Consider the following 21,587-nt stretch of genomic DNA (forward strand, 5'->3'; position numbering starts at 1 on the left):
AAGCTTTAGTTGATGCAATATATTAGTGTGCCTCTAACACCATAATGAGCTGCTGGATGTGCAGCTAGTGCTGCACATCCACCAACTGTTTAAAAATCCTTATCTTATTAAATGACCATGTTTCCTGTTAAACATGTGCATGTCCTCTTCTCAAAGTCTAGGGACTGTTGTGTTCTCTATTTTCAATCAGTTATAGAAGAATTACACAAAATTGACACAAAAGTAAAACAACAACAACAATAACAACAACAACAACAACAACAACATAATAATAATAATAATAATAATAATAATAATAATAATAATAATAATAATAATAATAATAATAATTGTTGAACCCTTTGTGAGCATGTCTCCAGGTAGTCTGTACACTTGCTGTCATACTGGCTAGAGGTGCATCCACTTTATTCAACCTTCATATCTGAAGCATCACTTGCATACGTAGCTGCTGAAGGAGCATTTTTTTATTATTTATGATTCAGTGACTTTTGTGATGAGAAAACTGTGAATATTTATATATATTTATATATAACCGGCCTTTACAAACACAGAGTTTGCATCTTATTAGTCAGGATAGGGGAGAAAATAGGGCCTGGATTTGCTCTATATTTACATCAGTTCTGCTAGAGTTTCTGCAGTGTAATACACTGAAGTTACAATGGTATCCCAAAATTAAAATATTTGTACCTATTGAAATATTAGCCACATTGCAAGTTTTCTATATCTTTAACTCAGTCAAAGGGACAGTCTCATTCAGATTGTGTTTAACTTACTGAATTATGGTGTGTTGGTTAATTATGTTTTGGTGCATTGGTATCCCCTCGTGTATATATGTACAGACACTACTGAGTTGTGGTTTGCTGCCATGAATAAAAGCTTGCTTTTTCTTCCCAAAATCCCGCTGGGAAATGATGTTGCAATGTGGTTGAGAGTTCACCTCTTAATAAGTCTATAATATGTTCTGTACCCAAAACCAGGGCTGACCACCAGCCAAAACAAGTCTGTGTTTCAGCATTCCTGCAGCTGGAAAAAAAATCTCCCCATAGGGTTTAGAAGCCTATAAAAGGCATAGTGGAAATTACAACATTGAAAAATATCTGATTCCGGGCTTGACACCTGAATTCATGAGAAGGGACATAAATTAGATTAAACTGGTCGGTTTTAGCAATCTCTGTGCTGGGTTTGTATTGTTTGTCTTTTTAAGTTAAAATCTTAAAAAAACGTGTATTAATTTGATATAGACATTATTAATTCTAAAATTGCCCATTCCCTCACATAAACACATAATGGCATATCAACAAATCACTTAAACTGAAAGGGCAGCTACAGGTTTCTAAATTACATTTTCTTTTGCTTTCCCCTCCCTGCCCCTGTGTAATCGCTCTTATTTCCCCTACAGCATTGGTTGTAAGTGACACTGGCGCTTAATTAATTGCCCCTGAGAGACCAGTCTGGGGGCTGAGTGATGCAGTGGAAAGGCAGCTGGCTGCAGGGGGAGTAAAGCACCGTAACAGATTCTAGGGGTGCTGTCAACGGCTAGCTGGCTATATATCATCTGGGCCATTCTGGTCCTCCCATCACGGAGAAGAAGAAAGGGAGAGGGGATAGAAGAGAAGATGGCGTGGGACCTGCAACCTTGCTCATTCCTTTCTCTGCTCGGGACGATATCTGTGTTGTTGTCTCTCTACATGTCCATTGTTGTTCCACAGATCCTGGACCCTGAGGTAAGTGCAGGCTGATCATCTTGCTCAGGCTTTCCAGAATTGTGTTGTCAGGTTACCATTAACACTACAGTTACTGGGCTCTCAATACCTGGCCAGGAGCTGGGAATATAAGGTGGCATGTCAGGCTCACATTATATAGAACAAAACTGCAAGCAGAAACATTGGGTAGTTTCAACTTAAAAGGTACAAAACTTTTTTTTCTTGCTTGGTTTAAAGTGTAGACCACATGAGGCTTTCATGTATTAAATTAACACGCCAGGAGAATTCTTTAGAATGTACAGTAAGGGAGATACATTCAGCTGGCTTTAAAACAAGTCCCATTATAATGATTGGGTTTGTTATAGTCAAAACTGCCAGCTACATTTAAAGTGTAATTCCAATTGGCTATTTGACACTTAAACAGCATTGCTAAAAATAAAATAAATACAAGGAACTGTTGCAATGTGCCTTTAAATTATGTGTTACGCTTGAGCTTGTATCAGATATTTAATGCAGTCAAATGCGTAAATATTTTTACAGAAACGAAACATGATTAAAACCCTAATAGGTGTATTTTAATTCATTCATACTTTGCCACATACCGTTTTCAAAAACATAGAGGGGGAAGAAATTACTGGATTGTGGGTGTCAGCCACATTCCGACCAAAAGAACAGGCTATTGTCCTGAACACTGGGAAGGTATCTCCTAGCTGGGGAGATCTGTCTCCTGTCATGTGCATGCTCTTTTATGTGCCTGCTTTGAGTGGTCTGCATTGCAGACTACTGGGCTGTACTGGATGGTATACCTACCAAAACTCTTCATACTGCCTACCTGCTAATAAAGCTGTTAGTGGTGTTGCATGTGCTTCTTAAAGCTGTCCTGCTCTGTGGTACAACATATTTACACTGGCGCCCAGTAACGAACTGGTATCTCAGCCCACTGAATTTAAGATTAAATCTCTTATAACTTACCAAACCTTAAATAAAAACACCCAAATCGCTATATTAATATTGAAATGTCTCATAGTTTCTAAACCTTTTGTTTAAATGTTATCAGTGTAAACAATATGGAGGGGGATACCTCTATTTACCTTTTCAGCTTTGGGGTGGGGGTGGGGCGGTCACATTTTTTTTGTGCAATACATGGATGTACAAAAAACTGAAATACATGGATTTTCCCCTATGTACAAAAAACTGAAATACATGGATTTTCGAGATTGCACAAAACACTGAAAGGTAAACAATGGCTATACACCACAACTGTTACTTGTTAATATGAAAGCTTTAGAAGAGAGTGTCTTGTGGGAAGATCAGTATATCAGCTGCTAGGAAGAACTCTTCATGCAAGTATCCAGATTGCATGTGCTTAATGTATATACAAGCAGTTGCTATAAGTCCCTATTATTTTTATTTAGTATGCAGGGTTTGTTTCTTCTTAATAAAATACAGTTTTAGATTCATGAACCTTTTTTAGACCGTTTTTGGCTTCATTATCAAAGTTTCATAAATAAAAAGAAGAAAATTTCAAGAAGAAAAGCATTGCCCTGGGTCTGAAAATGTAAATAAATCCATTACAGAAGCATAACATGAACAATTGCATTCAAATGACTTTGTTTGATGTTTAGTGTCTCCTATGATACTATATTGCAGAGTTTGACCGCCTGTTCCACTCGAGTCTCATTTTGTTATGAAATAAGCAAGAATAAATCAATGTTAATCCAGTTCTGATATCGTAACAGAAAAGGTTCTGGTTTCTGTTTCTGGTAAATTATAAAAAACATTGAAAATGAAACAAAGGATTATTCGATTTAAAGATTAAGATTAGATTATTTGAACAAAAAAAACAAACATTTCCTAGCATTTAGTAAGATGACAAGTCTGTTTGTTTCCGTGGCCATTCCATATAAATAGGCCTAAATACATTACTGTAAATCCTTCTGAAATTCTTTGCTACTTAAAGAAACGCTAACCAATGCTTTAAAATAATATATCTTAGTTATTAGCTTTGTCAGTATTATTACTGGTCCTCCTTTATTGTGCTTAGAATCTTTTGGTTCTTCAATTGTTTTCTTTTTTTTCTTCTTTTTTTAAAATTTTAATTAATTCAAGATGTGTAAATATTTCAAATAAATTGCTATAGATAAATTGCTGCTTTCTAGTACCTTTACTGTAGGTCACATGATCTGACCAAAGCTAGATGATTAGAGTTTGAAATAAAACACACTAAGGGGTACCAGGAAGCAACTTTTCTTCTTTTCTTCTTTTATTTCTTTTTTTATTTTTTAATCTATATCTTTCAAATTGAAGTACAAATACATGCAATGAAATAAAACCAGAACATATTCAATCAAAGAAAACTCACCAATGCTTAAAAGGAAAGAAACCACTACTTTAACTTGAATAGCAAATTGGCAGTTTTACACAAAGTAATAACAAAACCATTAAAAACCTTTCTGCGTACAAACAGCAGATGGTGTTCATCCTTGTATGCTTTAGGCTCTTCCCAAATCCATTCCCTCTGTTCATCAAAGATTGAGTCTCTGCAGCCCCAGCTTTGATGATTTCTTGCAATACCTTATTTATATAACAGATTTTCTGCCTTGGCAAATCAGATTTAGGCATTATATTATACATCTATTGGATATAAAATAAGAATACTACCAAAAGGAAACACTGGTGTGTTGGCTTCCATTACTGTAGGCTCAATGAACACTAGGTTACTTACCATAACCCTGGTTCCCTGAAAGAGAAGATGACCACCAAAACATTACGTATGGGATATGCCTGCCTGTTGGTAGGTATTTTCTGAGCTCTCTATACCAGAGCTGCTGATAGGCCCCTTCCTGGGATGACGCCCTTGGTCCCACCTACTGAGAGATTAAAACCGTCATTCCACAGAAGATATTTCTCTTTTTGCATCAAACCCATGAGAGCGACCGATGCGACCTTACGGTTGGTGGTCGTCTTCTCTTTCAGGGAACCAGGGTTACGGTAAGTAACCTCCCTTCCCTTTCAATTTGAAAACGATCATCAAAACGTTTTATATTATATTACGTATGGGAAATGTATACCAGAGCCCTCGCAAGGGAGAAGGAACGGTAGCCAGCATATGAGGGACGCGTCAGAACCGTATGAGCGTGCAACCTCAAGGACCCTCGTGCCTATTGAAGGCAAAGAAGGATCTACCACATTCAAGTGGTAGAACCGGGAGACTGTATGCAGCGTAGCCCAGCTAGCCGGCGCACATATATCGGACAGTGAAGCCCTCTGAAGAGGGCCCAAGATATAGCCAACTTTCTAGTAGAGTGCGCAGCTACACTCCCAGGTGGGGGTAAGCCAGCACTGTCATATGGCACAGAGACTGTGTCCGCAATCCAATGCGACATTCGCTGCTTTGAGAGAGGCTGTCCTAGGGTCTGTATATCGTGACAGACAAAGAGCTGGTCAGTATGATGCAGAGCTCTTGTCCTATCCACATAACACCTCAATGCCTGCACCAGGCAGAGGAAATTCAATCGCCTATCCTCCTCCAAAGCAAACGGAGTTGGATGGAAAGACTCAAATTCCACATGTGGAAAGCTGTGATCACCTTGGGGAGGAAAGCAGGGTTTGTACGCAGTGACACCCTGCTGCCATCGTCCCAAATATGCATACAATAGCTGTGCACCGACAGCACCTACAACTCACTTACCCATTTTGCGGAGGTGATAGCCAAGAGGAAGGCTGTCTTCATAGACAGATGCTTCAACTCTATGGAGTGTATAGGCTCAAACGGGGCCTTCATGAGAGCCTCCAGTACAACATCAAGGCTCCATTCGGGGAGAACGGTCCTTCTGGGAGGGCGTAACCGCAAGCGCCTTTGAGAAACCGGGTAGCCAAAAAATGCGCACGCGGAGATATCGAATCTACGGGGGCATGGCATGCAGAGATAGCCGCTGAATACACCTTCAATGTGGAAGGTGACCTACCAGCATCAAACAGTTCTTGCAGAAACTGCAAGATAACTGGCATGTGCAGGGCTATCCAACGGCCCGACCAGGTGCCACAGACTCCTCTGCCTTCCCAGACCGGCCCCCAACCCAAGTTGGAGGCGTCCGTCATTACCAATTGGCGAGATAACGCCTCTCCCATCCTAACACCCTCGCGCAGGTGAGAGGGCATCCTCCACCATCGCAGGGCCACGGAGCACGTGTGAGACACTGTCAGCTGACGGTGTCTGTTGCACTTGGGGTGTAAATGGAACACATTGAGCTATGCTTGGAGCGGGCGCATGTGTAATAGACCCAGCTCTATGGCTGATACGACTGCGGCCATCAGACCCAACAGTTTTTAGAACTGCACCAAGGGGACCTTCAATCCCTGTTGGAACAGAGAGAGGCAAACCTGAATAGCTGCTATTCTGTCGTCCGACAGGTATGCGTGCATTGTACTGGGCCGACTCTTCGCATCGTTGATGGTGAGGCCCAGCCTCGCCAGATGCTGCGTCACAACTGCCGTGTGGGCCACTGTTCCCTCTCGTGACTGAGCGCAAATTAGCCAGTCGTCGAAATAGTTGATTACTCTGATCCCCTGCAACCGGGATAGCGTCCATGCACTTTGAAAATGTACGAGGAGCTAGAGAGAGGCTGAATGGTAGCACGGAGAACTCGTAAACGCTTCCCTGAAAGGCGAAGCGGAGGTACTTTCTGTGTTCTGGACAAAATGGAACATGAAAATACACACCCCGTAAGTCCAAGGTGGTAAACCAGCCACCTGGCGGACTGACTGGAGAATGTGACGGTGAGTCAGCATTTGGAACCTCCTCTCCTTCAAGAACTTGTTGAGGACTCTCAGGTCTAGGATGGGGCGAAAGCCGGCGTCCCTCTTGGGTACCAGAAAATATCTCAAGTAGAACCCCTGTCCGCAGGAGATGGGGTCTAGGAGATGAATGGTTCGCTTGCAGTACTGAGCTTCTGGATTTGAAGAGGGTCCGACATGGATGTGTGCGTGACTCCTTGGAAGGGGGGAGGTCCCAAACGGAACTGCAGCGCATAACTGTTGTGCACGGGGGGCCTGCTAATGCCTCAACCTACCCTGCACCGGAGCACATTGGAGTCGGGGGAAATCCTGCCAGGCCCAGCTTCTCTACGCCCTCCATGAAGCAAGCCGAATGGCTTGTTTCAGTACACTCGATCCTAAGAGGAGCGCACCTCCTCCATAAAATCAGGGAACGGTGGGAAGGGCTTCGATGTGGGAGCCACTGCCTGCGTCCAAAACACGGACTGACAGGGCTCTGCCTGTGAAGCCCAGGGGATCTGCAAAAAGTTTGCAGTGCCCCATCAATGTCGACATAGAGCTGGACAACGGTGGCAAACTAGCAAACTGGACCGAGCACCACATGCACCGAGCACCACGTATACCGAGTGCACAGAGCAACATACTGTATTCGTCAGGGTGCTATGCGCACCTAAGGCACCGAGCACCGAGCACACCAAGTGCACTAAGTACTGTGCACACCAAGCACCGTGTGCACTGAGCACCGTATGCACCGAGGCGCTATGCACCGAGCACCATGCGCACCGAGTGCACTAAGCACCGTGTGCACCAAGCACCATGTGCACCGGGGTAACGTAAGCACCCAGGCGCGATACACTAAGCACCGAGCACACAGTGTGCACCGAGCGTCGAGTACACCAGGCACCGTGTGCACAAGGTACCGAATCACCTGGGGGCAGCTGAAGCAGTGGTGCCTACCCTAACTGCGTGTAGTCTCACACCTGGTCAGTGCGTAGCATATACCAGGGGACACACAGGCCGAAGCCGCGGGGGGCGAATCTGTGGACAGAGTACAATAAACAATAAACAATAAACAATAATAGTGGGAACACACTGCTGTTGTTGTTGTTCGATTATTATAAAAAACAAATTTTTGAAGGCCCATCACACCGAGGTGGGCGGGCTGATGCAGCCCTGTGGAGGACAAGACCTGCTGTTGTTTATTATATATATATATATATATATATATATATATATATATATATATATATATATATATATATATATATTTATTTATATTTTCCTGCTAACAGCAGCCAGCAGAGTCGCTCAACAGCGGGGGTAAGGCGAAGCCTAGCCCCATTGGCGTGCTTCCACACGAGTGAAGGCTGGAAGAGACAACAACACTCACTCCTTTAAATCAATACTGCACAAGCAGTTGACTCACGTGCCACAGATAGAAAGCAGCAGCCTGCAATGCAAGCATGTGCAGGTTGCTGAGGAAAGATAGAAAGAAAAAAGGCTGAATCAGGAGTCACTGATTCCGTGAAAGCAGCAAGCCAGCTTTCAGCCTGAAAGGCAAGGGAACTGTAGCAGACTCAAGCTCTTTTTTCAAAGAACGCTCAGATACACACAGCGGGTCTTACCTTACCGTCCTGAGAGGCAAAAAGAGAAATGGCTTCCATGGAATGACAGGTTTAATCCCTCGGTAGGCAGGACTGAGGGCGTCACCCAGGCAGGGGCCTATCGGCAGCTCTGGTATAGAAAGCTCAGAATACCTACCAACAGGCAGGCATATCCCATACGTAATGTTTTGGTGGTCGTCTTCGAATTGAAAGGGAATCATCAGTTCATAGCAACTGTTAACTTACCCTGTAGACGAAGCATGGAAAGTCGGTGTAGGTGTAGGTACATATTAACAGCTGTTTTGCAGTCTTTCTTAATCCATAAAAATATATAATTGGAATAATGCACACCGTCCGTCTCTGATTCATGTTAATTTAGTCAATGAGGTAAAACTTGGCAAAGAGGACTGCTCCAGTGCTGTAGCTTCAGAGACTTTTCTAAGTGAAGCAAATTGACTACTACTGTAATGGAAATTTCAACTGCACAAAGATAAGATGCAAAATGCAACCCCTATTCTCTAATCATGGAAATTACTACTACTGATGTAGGAAGTAGTTAAAACACCTGTCTGCTTGATTTGACTTTACACTGTAAATTAAGTTTAGGAATTAAACTATTAAAATCTTATGTAACACATTAAACTTGTTTTTTTTTTTATATATATATATATATATATATATATATATATATATATACACTGCAATGTTTCTTTGTATGTCTAATGTACATGTATTTATTTAGCAGATGCTTTTATCCAAGGCAACTTACAGAGACTAGGTTGTGTGAAGTATGCATCAACGTCTCACCTGAAAGACCGGGCACAAGGAGGTTAAGTAATTTGGTCAGGGTCACACAATGCCTTAGTGGCTGAACCAGGATTTGAACCAGGGAACCTCTTGGTTCCAAACCCTTTTCCTTAACCACTGGACCACACAGCCTCCTGTGTATAGTTTAATATACGCGCTAATAATTAACTAAGATCAACTAAAATGTGTTTTTCTGGTATATGCAGGGTTATAAATAACATTTTACACAAACTGTAAAAAAAGATTTTAAAAAATCACTAAATTATGACAATAAAGAAGACCACTTCCTGCTATTCATAGACTGTCCAGTAGGTGTAGCTCATGGTCTAGACATAAAAACATGTTCTTTCAAGGCACTAAGGGACTTGATCCACATGGCTAAATATGTGGATCTAAGTTTTTAATATAAAATGGCAATTGTTCTTTTACTGTAAGTCCTTTTCATGTGTAACTGTTCTCTGAAGGTAGATGCTTTTTTTAAACTAACATCTTCAGAACAGTACTGAACCCTAGAAGCTCATCTAGAATGTTGTGTTCAGTTCTGGTCACATCGCAAAAAAAAAGACATTGCTGCTCTAGAAAGAGTGCAAAGAAGAGCATCCAGAATTATCCCGGGTTTAAAAGGCATGTCATATGCAGACAGGCTAAAATAATTGAATTTGTTCAGTCTTGAACAAAGAAGACTACGCGGCGATCTGATTCAAGTTTTCAAAATTGTAAAAGGCATCGACAATGTCGACCCAAGGCACTTTTTCGACCTGAAAAAAGAAACAAGGACCAGGGGTCACAAATGGAGATTAGATAAAGGGGCATTCAGAACAGAAAATAGGAGGCACAATTTTACACAGAGAATTGTGGGAGTCTGGAACCAACTCCCCAGTAATTTTAAAACTGACAACCTGGGATCCTTCAAGAATCTCCTTGATAAGATTCTGGGATCAATAAGCTACTAACAACCAAACTACCAAGATGGGCCGAATGACCTCCTCTCATTTGTAAACTTTCTTCTGTTCTTATGTTCTTATGAAGCTGCGCCCCGGGAAACCTCCAACCAGATTTATTGTGTCTGACCAGTGGGATTACTGTGAGATTAACTAGTCCCAACTGATATTCAACCCAAATCTGGTGCAAGCGCAAAGGTCTGCTAAGAAATAAATAATAATAATAATAATAATAATAATAATAATAATAATAATAATAATAATAATAAAAGGCAAATGCAGCACACACAGTCAAGATCGGCAACTGAGCACTAAGATTCGAATAAGCAAGAATCAGCAGACCCCCCCTCCAATGACTTCTTGTTGTCTTCAACCATGAAAGTACAGCGATAGGTTACCAACTTCAACAGCCGCTACTAAAGCATGTCTTCAAACTAAGGGGTTCAAATCATTCTGGCAGGCATCTCTAAAGATCTTAAAAAGCTTTGACAGGTTGACACTTTTGAGTTCATTTTTTCTAGAATCAGAATGTGACTCAGCTCTGGGTGCTGAACTCTAGCTAGTTCTCAATGACCTTGCCACAGGAAGTAATGAGGCTTGAAGGTATCCTATAATATTTGGAAGTAAAACCTAATTTAGTGTATTATTTTGCAGTACCCATGTCATTTTTGTATACTTCTAAATCTGTACCACAAACTACATGGCAATGCTTAGGTATTTGGTTTTTATTTCACAATAACCTGATAAAAAAAAAAAAAAAAAAAAAAAAATCATTAGTGTTTTTGTAATGATGTTTTTGTAATGTACAGTTAAACCCTACAGATTACTCCTTTTGAATGAAATCTCAAAAAAATGTCAGCTTTCTTATGTTGTATTAAAGCACATGGCAGTCCATTTGGTAATAATCCAAAAGTATGACAGTTTATTACATAAAAGATTCACTGTGACAGATATGGCCACTCCTCAAAATAAAGGGAAGGCTGATAGTCCAAAATGTATGTTTCATGTATTATTCATTAGATCTTTTTTCATTATGATTTTTTTTAACAAAAAACAATGAATAAAATATAAAATAATATATGAAGTTCATCCCCCACCATAAATAACTTCAAATTGCATCAATTTTCCGTGCTGCCTTCTGTATGAGTCTTGACAAAGTGACCCCCCCCCCCCACACCAATAAAAAATAGAAAAGTCAATTTTTTTATCTTCGTCATGACGTCAACAACCGTAAAACTACCATTGTGTATTTTATGAACGTTAAAATATGTAACAGTTACGACCATTAATATACAATGAATATTAGGAGAATAGAAGATTTTTTGGTTCCTGTCGGTAAGACGATAGTGACACAATCATATGCTTTTTGTATATTTTGTAAGGCACAGTTAAAGTTATGCATTTTATACAACAGGCCTATTACTAAGATTTTTTTTAGTAATTTGTGATTTGTATAGCAGGATTTAGGGGAGTTGTGTTTAACAGTATTCTGTCAAAGGATTCTGTCAAAGGATAACAGTATTATTTGTTTTACTCTTGTGTCCACACTGCTTTTAACATGATGTGGTAGTAGAACTACATCTGCTCCCACTTTACAGTTAACTTCTATGACATAGGCTACTTACCAAACCAAACAGTATGTAAAATAATAGATTTTTTTTTTTTTTTTAGCGTTTAAATAGTTGCATAGTAATCATTATTATTCAAATTGTTCCATGTTGGTGTATTGGATCAGATATAGCTTGCATTTTTAAAATTGATCAATTTTGTTGACTTTGTTAATCCGGCCCTGTTTACATGGGATCAACTGAGTAGAGAAATAGTTAATCCGCCCTGAGTAGAGCTGTAAATTTGATTAACAAAATAGAACTGTCATCTGGATCAGTGGGTCCTTGGGATGCGTATCCTGCTTCGTACTTTACAGTCCACTCACTATTTTCTGCAGGAGTCTAACCCTGAATAGGGCCCTGAGTCTCTTCTACATGATCAATTACAACTGAATGTACAATAGAAAATATGACCCCGACTAAGCACTCTGCATAGTATTCAAGTCACCACTTGGGATTGAAGAGCTCTACACGGCTCTAGCCGAAGGGCATACTCTGCTTGACATGAAGGACTACTGTACAGAGTTATCAGAATTTCAAGTACCATTAACCGTAATTAAACATTTTGTGATAAACTCTAACAAGAGCTCTTTTGAGTGACACAACATTAATCCACTGTGTTGATGTGATGAGATGAAACGCTCAACATCCATTAATGGCACAGAAATTAACATACTGAGGGGTATTATAAAATATTTACATTATTTGTGAATTATAGAACATATTTCAAGAATGCCTCTACTGTATTTCACCTCTAAACTTCCTTCTTTGAAATGTAGTATATTACATACCTTTTTCTCTTTTTTTTGCTACATAGACATTTCTGATTGAAAGACTCATTGTCAGCGAGTTTTATTTTTTTTTTAAATGTGACTTACAAATTGCCAGCAGTAGTACTAATAGTACTTTCTTTTTTTTAAGGTCAAGGGCACTAAGAGAATGGAAAGAGTGTTATATAACCATTGCTTAATCAACATTTTTTCCTTATCTTGATTTATAATCACATACAAGCCATAATCAGCAGAGACTGTACTAATCAGGGCCCACTTTTAACACTTTTCCCTTTGATTAGGGGTGAGAATTATTCTTTTAAAAATGTTCTTGTGCCTTTCAGCATAACTGTGTTTTTATGAAATTGCACATCCCAATGAATTGAGACTTTGTCAAAGAAACTCCTGTCCAAACATATGTACTGTACAAGTGTAGTTAAAACAATAAAGTGTACAGTAGTTAGTAGAACAAATCCCAAATTATGTATGAAACTCTTGTAAGCTCTGTTTGGCAGAATAGTGAAACAAACAACTGCATACAGTACTTTTCTGCTGAGAAGTGAAACCAGAGATATTAGGCTTTTTTTATGCAGCGACATGTAAGGCTTTTAGAGAACTTTAAGTATGTTTTAGATTTAGCAGTCTCTTAAACAGAACCAATGTTGCATCGGCACAAATATGTGACAGCTACAAAAATGGGTCAGCCCTGTAAAGATGTAAAAGTGGCTGTTAAACTCGACACAACTGGGGAAAATTTGGCGCCCCCCATAACCTGTTTTTATTAGAGCAGGAACAAGTGGCAACATCAAAAAATAAGCAGCAGCTATGAGAGTAAGGCGCACAAAATCAGGCAAAAAGGCGGGAAATCAGGCAGCTGCTGAATAACGACACTATCGAAAACATGTATTTAACAAAAATAAAACAAAAATAACAATTTAACAAATACCTAAACCCTAGTCTCTACAAGACTAAACATACAAGCTTAGTTGCAGCCTTTTATAAACATCTGCTTTAAACTAAATTTAATAATTAATTGGCCTACCAATCAAGGACCACAGTTTACTCCATTCCCTCCACATTCTCACATGGAAATTAAGTATTTTAAACAAGGCTCAAAATGAACCCTTTCCTGGATCCAGTTAATATATAGTATACATTTAACAACAAATAACACAATTCAACATCTATAAAATAAACACATTTAAATATGAAAATAAAGCTGGCTGGCTTGCTGTGTTGAGGTGAAGGCCTGTGTGAAGCCTGGGTATGTGCAGACCTGAAATAAAAGGTATTCATACTTGAATAAGTGTTGGGCTTTGTGACTGGTAAACGGCTTAGCTGTCCAGTATAGTTAGAACTGAATAAAAGTTTAGTTTAGCACTCCTGGAATGAGTTAGGCTTTTTGTTTTGTTTTTGTTTTATTTTTTATTTAATAAAAAGTGCACTTACGTGCCTAAAACATACTTGGTGACTAGGACTTGTTTATTGGTGCACCCACATAAAACAGTGGTAAAGTCCTGGACCTAACACAAAGGGGCTTTGCCACATATGGTTGCAGCCACCCTCACCAAGATAGAGTAGGTAATACAACATAACGTTGAAAAGGAATAAATAGATAATGTGGAGCATGCAAAATCCACAACACATCCCAGGTTCTAGGTATTCATAATATATATATATATATATATATATATATATATAACTTAACTTTTTTTAATTACTATTTTGGAAACAATAAAAATGTGTCATTCCACTTTCACTATCCAAATACCCCCAGCATCAATATACTGTACAATGTCTTTTGTATTTAAGGTTTTACAAGAGTGTAGCTAACAAAATATTCCATAAATCTTACAGGTTTATACTGCCATTCATTACATATGTCTTAAATGTCCAGTTCTGACAGAAACACATGTTATTTTAGTTTAAAACATTATATATGGTACATTAACCAACCAGCTGCTTCCCTATTCACTGACATAATTCAGCTAGTAACATGCTTTGTCCCCAAAGTGCAAATAACCATGAGAATAAGGAATAGAAACTGAGAGCTTCCTTTAATGTAATCCTATACTATAATACCATGTATGAAAATACAGCGTGTTATATAATGTGTTTCCTTCAAAACTGCACATTTGAGACCTATTTAGTGAAAGAAATGGGAAAACAAGAAGGATTTATGAAATACTTTTGTTCGCTACAATCACTGTCAAGTTTAATTTGTTGCACAGTCAGTAGCCTTGGTTTAATCTGATAATTAATAACTATGACTTCTTTATTTTCAGTTTGGAACAAGCCCCCCAAAGAAGAAACCAGACCCAGTTACATCAGAGACTGTTGTTTTCTGGGGGCTTCGGTTATGGCAAGTCATTGGAGTTTTTTCAATGTTCGTTTTGGCAGTTAGTAAGTCACTTTTAACAATTTCTTATGTAAAATATTTAGAACTATGTAATTTTTCATAGCATAAATGAATGACTGATCCTGAATTTAAAGCAACCATTGTGAATTACAGTCTTACAAAACTTGATAGAACACTGTGAATGCCAGAACAGCTCCCCTTTGATGATTTAGCTTCAAGGTAAATCCTACTCAACTGCTTCAGCTCCATGAAACAAAAAAAACAACAAAAAACATGAATAATAATAGTGCTATTACATAAAAAAATTCAAGGATCATACGTATATTTGCGTTGCCCTGTGCACTGCCCATAGGCCAACCATTGTGCATGCAAACCTGTATAACACTGAAAATCGAAATATTACAACTAAAGGTGGAAAGAGTTATGTGAAAGAAAGAGTTGACAAGTGCCTGGCTTTAAAAAAAAGTTTATTATCCACTGCTTTATGTTTATTCCAAATTTACACTATGATGTGTGCTGTATAATATAGCCTAATACTTGAATCGGCCGTTTCATAAATAGTGACTGAATTTTAATAGAGGTGTGTGGGAGGGTAGAGGGCGGAGCTTAGGGAAGGACCAGAAATGACAGCACACAGGAGCCGGAAGTGACGTTTAGTCCTGGAGCCCTGTACCAACAAAGGTATCTGGGCAGGATTTTATTTTAACACACAATGAAAATAAACAGTCCAGTATTGCAGAAAACAAACCAGAAAATCACCTGGAATACCAGCAATGGTAAACTAAAAAGAGTAAACAAAAAAATTGCGGTTACAAAAACAACAACAAAGGAAGCACTGGGTTTCTCTGTGCTACTGCAGTGGGTTTCCTCTCACCGCCTCTTGGCTCCCTTCCAAGGAATAATGACTAGTCCTGTTTTTTTCCCCCACTGCGGTAATCCACCAAGGTTTTCCAAAGTTTCAGGATTCTGTGAATTACAGCAGGTTTTGTAAAAGCAAAACAACAAAGCACAGCGCGTCTCCTCCGTGTTTTCAGTTCAGGACATGGAGACCGAATGGCAAAACCACACTGCCTAAATATTGCCGAGTCCCGCCCCTGCAATCAGCACGCTACCCCACATCAGCCAATCGACGAGCACAGCACAGCTGATTGCAATGATGGGACTCGGCTGCCGCATGGTTCCACCTTGGGTCAAGATGGCCGCCCGACCAGGAACTTCCTGTCTGGTTCCAATCATGGTCAACCCTACACAGCACTGACGGTGGTCTGGAGGGCGAATTACGACAGGGACTCCTTTCAATCCTGTCACAAGGTGCGATTAGTGTTGTTTATTGACATTATTTGTACAACCCCTTACAGAGTCACTGATCGATGCCATGAGGAAGAGCCACTTGGTTGTTCATCCAAAAATATGTATGAGTTTCCAGTCCCTGCAGCTGTGAAACAGCAGCTCATTTCATAGGGTACTCTAAAATGGCTCATTGTAAAGCATTGATGCCCAACTTAGATTCAGCCTATTACTTATATGATAATGAGTGTTTGTCTTTTATACGTATGACCCAACTATTTTAAGCTTCCACAAATATGATCTGTACAGCTGAGAGTTTTTCTGTGTCAGGGGTTCATTCGCTCAGTCGCTTAGGCAACTGAGGATAGAGCATTTTCCAAGTATGAAGCAAACAATACATAAAGACTGCAGGATTTTTCTCCATTGTTTTTTTGCAAGCAGTGTTTACTACAGATTTAAGCAAAAGTTCTACTATAATATAATTGTAAAACATAAACTCACACAAAGTTTATTTTTGGTCAGTCTTTTTTTGTGCCTAGAAAGAGAGGCCCTGAGCCTAATGATCTACATATTCCTACATGGCTACTTAACTGCTTAAACCAAATACATCAGATATGTTGCCTCAAATTTGCATTGAATGAAAAAAGCCTTAGTCTGCAATATATACAAATATAAGTTATGTGAAAACTATGTAAAATCATAGAGCAACAATAATGGGAATGCAGACTTCTTAAGGGGCCTGATCCTGGATGCCTATGCAACAGTCTTGTGGCTGCATTGATCAATTTGTCCATTAAACCTGTCTCCTGGATGTTCCTGGAATGGCAACATTTGCAGAAAGTACAACGCAAACCGCATGGTGTCATGACAGATCATGCCTGAAGAGAGAGGTGTGCACCGTATTGTGACATGCATCTGTTTTCTCTGGAACAATGTGTTGGGAACTACCTGGAGTTTATATTGATTATTCTATAACAGTTATTCCAGAATTGGTTGTATTAGTGGAACTGAGAGAACAAAGAAACCTAAAATTGGGAAACAGAACCAAACCAGCATGAAAATGATTTACATCCTCCACACAACTGAATCAACAATACATATTTTCCAACAATTCAGGTACTTAAACCCAGACTTCCATATCTGTTGACTATATTCAAAAGAATACATGTAAAACAGCATGAGTGTGCTTTTACACAACCATGCCGACAAATGAATCTATCTATTAGAGAGAGAAACAACGTGTTTCAGTTCAGTGGCATACTCCATTAGGTTAAATCAGGATGCACATTTAGACCTCCTGTTGGCCTGTCCAGCATTGTGAACAGATGCAATCTTTTGATTAGTGCATAACGAATCTATGCAATGCAAAGGCTTTTAAAACAGAATTATATCTAGTTTGTGCTGTAAAATAACTCCCTGGCATTTGTCAGCCTGTATGACCTATTTTACATGTATCTTGAGAACACAATATGTTATTCCCTATATTGTAAATCAGTTTTTATTATATTTTTCCATTATATTAACATATCATTTGCTTACCTAATAATATTCAGATCTTACATACAATTTATCCAATTTTCATTAAACTTTTTATTGTCTATTTCTTATTCCATTCTATATTGTATATACTTTTATGGTGATTAACTTTGTAACTCCTTGCTGTTAGTTAGTTAACGTTTTCCAGACTTCATTTTCACTCCTGTAACCATAATATACAATAAATGCACTTTATGTGCTGCAGTTCGTACTTGACCCTCACACTCACTTTAATGCACACAAAACTTGCACAGGCAAATGCAAAATCAGAGAGGAATACAATTATTTTACCAGTAAAACACTAGCAAGAAACCATTTGTAACAGAAATGTAACTGCTCATTCCTCAACTGTTTCTTGTCTGTTACAATTGTTTTTAAAAACATATTTCCATATTTTACAGGGTCCTATATGGTGTTAGGTGGGGACCTAATACCTGCTGCACAGGAAGGACATTTATATTGTGGCAGGATAAATGTGCTTCACACGAGTCAGAATCAAAGTCTGGAAAACTAAACCATCTGAAGAAAATCAGATGTTTCTGCTTATGAGGGACAAGAAAGATTTTAAAATGGTTTCTGCTTATGAGGGACAAGAAAGATTTTAAAAGGCTTGGCTACTGTATTACTAATTTTTCATTAATTTGAAAGGGGTGATGGATTCCAAAAAAGACCTAAAAGTAATTCCCCATTGTACTATGCATCTCCTTTGCTTGTTGTTTCTTTGTCCAGCGCCAAATGTTCAATGAACATCAGCATCTCATAATTTTGCCCCAAACCCTATTCTTAGTTTAAAGTCACTACAAGACTGCTAAAGTTCAATTAATTCAGTCTCCAATGAGACAATTAAAACATTATTTATCTAATTCAAACAGTGACTGTTTCTGAAGCATTTAGCATCAGACGATTCAATGACTTGAACGCCCCTTCTACAACACTACAGGGCAGCTTTCTCCTACATTTTTTCCTGCATGTGCTGGACAGAATGTCCCTTTCAGAGGAAATATTGAACTGTTGTGCATTCTCCCGTCCCATCAAGAAAACTGCTTGACACATCATGTGTGGAGTTCTAACTAGAATGCAAAGAAAGGGTGATAGTCGTTTTTTGTGTATTTAATTCATTGTTTATATACAATTATATCCAGTATCTACAAATACTGTTTTTCTGCACCCTGATAAAGAATGTTTCCATCCAAAAAAAAAAAATCAAGTGTTTTTCTTAAAAGAGAAATATATACTTTAAGTCTGAATAAGAACATTTTTGCTTTTTTTGCATTACATTAACATAATCTCTTAATCAAGTGTATAGGTTGTAAGGAATAAGAGTTTTAAAAATGTTCAATTACAATTTTCTATTTTCCTTAGTAATCACATTGTGTTGCATCTTCAAATGTCGAATCCCAAGAACGAAAAAGGAGATTGAGGCACGCTTTGCACAAAGACAAGCAGCTAAAAAGTACGCCGACACACTGGAAACAGTACCTCCGCTAAGCGAACTGACAGACATACCTGGAGGTAAGACAGTCAGGTTACTTTAATGACTACCAAGAGTTGTTCTGCAACAAAACTTATCGTATTTGAAAAAAGATAATCAAAATGACAGGGCATTGCATCTTCATAAACTAGAACTAGCAAAGCCACAGGGGTCATCAAGGACACACCTTTAAATACTGAAATATACATTTAAACTTATTATGATTCAGTGTACAAGATAAATATAGTATAATAGAATATAATCTATGAAGACCAGCCACGAGTAAAAGGACATTTTCTGTAAATTTATTGATTCATATATCATATTATAAATGCTAGAATCTTAAAAAACTGTCATAGCATCAAGTACCTTTAACTGCTCTTTCTGTACAGTTCTGCACTGACCCATGCCCCCTTTCTTTCTTTCTTTCTTTCTTTCTTATTTTCTTTTTCTGAATGGCAGGCTCTTCTGATTCTGCCTCCCTTCCGACCATCTCTGGTCAGGTTCAGTCGAGGAGCATCAACCCTCTTCCTGTTGTGAAAGAGGAGGATGAGATGACTCTTCACTGAAACTATGGGCTGGGCTGCTTTTCTTCTGTTCCTCCCTCTTCTGCTCCCTGATGACTCTTCTTCCAGGCACTGACTATAAAAACTTTTGGAAGCACAAAGCGGAAAATTGAGTGTTTCCTGTTCATCTTTCAGAAACTGCAGATGGAGTGTCATTTTACATTATCTTCATGTGAAAAAAGCACATTTTATCAACAACATTTTTTTTAACAGTAGTGTTAATGGTTTTATTAATACAAGACCAATCAAACTATTGGACCTAATTTACAAAGCTTAAACTTGTGTGTTATTCACATAGTGTTTCCAGCAACTAAGTTTGACATTCATAAAATTGTTCCAGTCGGTTGTTAAATAAGCCAACAACAGCCTAGAACAGTTTATGAATACCAAACTGTATTTTATTAATAAAAAAATAAGAACAAAATGACTTTTAATATCTCCTGAGTTATAGTTTTGGGAAAAGGGTCCATTCTAAGATTAGAACACAGCAAATATTGACAAAGGCTTCCTTGTGATTGATTGTAGTGTTGCTAGGTTATAAGTAGCCAGCACACCTGCCTACTCAACCAGCACACGGGGTATGTTTTGGACACTTGGTACACTTTTAAAACATTTACCTAAAGAACAGCTGGATATTTTGTGAACAGCAAAAAAGCTTGTAAGCCTTAAGGTTGGGAGTGTAGGAGACTTCTGAAAATGAGCATGTTAGAGGAAGGCTTTCTATTGTAATTTGTGATACTGTGTGTCATGTATTAGGCCTGGTGGGCCACTCATAATAAATATATATGAATCCCACTCCATTCCTGACTTAATACATACATACATACATACATACATAAATAATATCAGGTCCATAAGATTCTGCTTTTATCTGGCTTACAGGTTTTGTGTACACTGTGTAATTCTCAATTTGGGGCAGTCTTAAAAGTGAATTTTGGAAAATTGACATGCCTGAATTAAATATAAGTTTAATTTATTTATTTAGTTTTTTATTGTTATTATTGTTAGACTGAATGAATAAAATTACAGCTTTAAACTTTAAAAATATCTTTAATTCAAATTGTCATTAGCTTGTTTTTTTTTTCAGGAAGAAAAAATGCACATAATAAAGTTATCAAATGGACATTTAAATGAATGGTTTGTCAACAGTGTTCGATTGTTTTTTTATTTGTTTTAGAATTGAAATTGCTGTTTTTTCCTTTCAGAAACAAAATGAGCTAATGGCGATTTGATATAAATAGCTTTGTGGCAGACCCATTATTATTATTATTATTAACAGTAATATCATCAATCAAATATCATGTTTTCTGTTACTAATGTTGTCAAATGACACAGTCAATGTTTACATATATTATTATTTATTTCTTAGCAGACACCCTTATCCAGGGTGACTTACAATTGTTACAAGATATCACATTATACAAATATCACAATTTTTATTTTTTCACATACAATTACCCATTTATACAATTGGGTTTTTACTGGAGCAATCTAGGTAAAGTACCTTGCTCAAGGGTACAACAGCAGTGTCTCCCACTGGGGATTGAACCCACAACCCTCCAGTCAAGAGTCCAGAGCCCTATCCACTACTCCACACTGCTGCCCGATATATATTTGTGTATGTGCTTAGCAATTATTTAATATTTAGGAGATACAGTACATTGCATCAGCCCTTGTGCATATGCAAGCATCAGGTTAATTTCCCACTGGTATCTGTCTCTTATCCCAAACTAACCATTCAGCTAAATAGAGTTGTTTGTATTTGGAGCTGTTATTGTTATATATGGTTTTATGTCATTCCCCTGTCATTCATTCTCTTAAGTACCGTTTTCTTTCTTGTATATTTTTTTTAAAATTTGGATACATATTTTAAAACTCTAATTCGGGCCAGACTCTTATCCATTGGTCAAGTGCCCCTCCCTCAGCTCAGGGTAGCTGAGGAAACTAAATGTCTTTGGGTGAAAACCTGACAATTAAAACCATTAACACAAAACTTGTGCAATAACTACGCAAGGTATTACACTTTTTTAAATTTCAATGAAAAAATCCCAAAAAAAACAGAAACAAGTAAATGTAAACAAAAATAAAGAAAGAAATAAAAATTGATTGAGGCAAAGGTAATTAGTTGCTATTCAACAGGAATTTTAGTCTAGCTAATTA

General features: G+C 38.2%; 1 protein-coding gene across 1 annotated transcript; it reads left to right on the forward strand.

The window, feature by feature from the left end:
• Positions 1-1,414: 1,414 nt before the first annotated feature.
• Positions 1,415-20,523, forward strand: LOC117435392 (transmembrane inner ear expressed protein-like). Its single transcript, XM_034058506.3, has 4 exons — positions 1,415-1,724; positions 14,494-14,611; positions 18,753-18,902; positions 19,324-20,523. Exons 1-4 carry the CDS (start codon positions 1,617-1,619, stop codon positions 19,428-19,430), a joined length of 483 nt encoding a protein of 160 aa, XP_033914397.2. The 5' UTR covers positions 1,415-1,616; the 3' UTR covers positions 19,431-20,523.
• The last annotated feature ends 1,064 nt before the right edge of the window (positions 20,524-21,587 follow it).

Source organism: Acipenser ruthenus, chromosome 3, assembly GCF_902713425.1.
Source record: "Acipenser ruthenus chromosome 3, fAciRut3.2 maternal haplotype, whole genome shotgun sequence".
NCBI classification, from domain to species: domain Eukaryota; kingdom Metazoa; phylum Chordata; class Actinopteri; order Acipenseriformes; family Acipenseridae; genus Acipenser; species Acipenser ruthenus.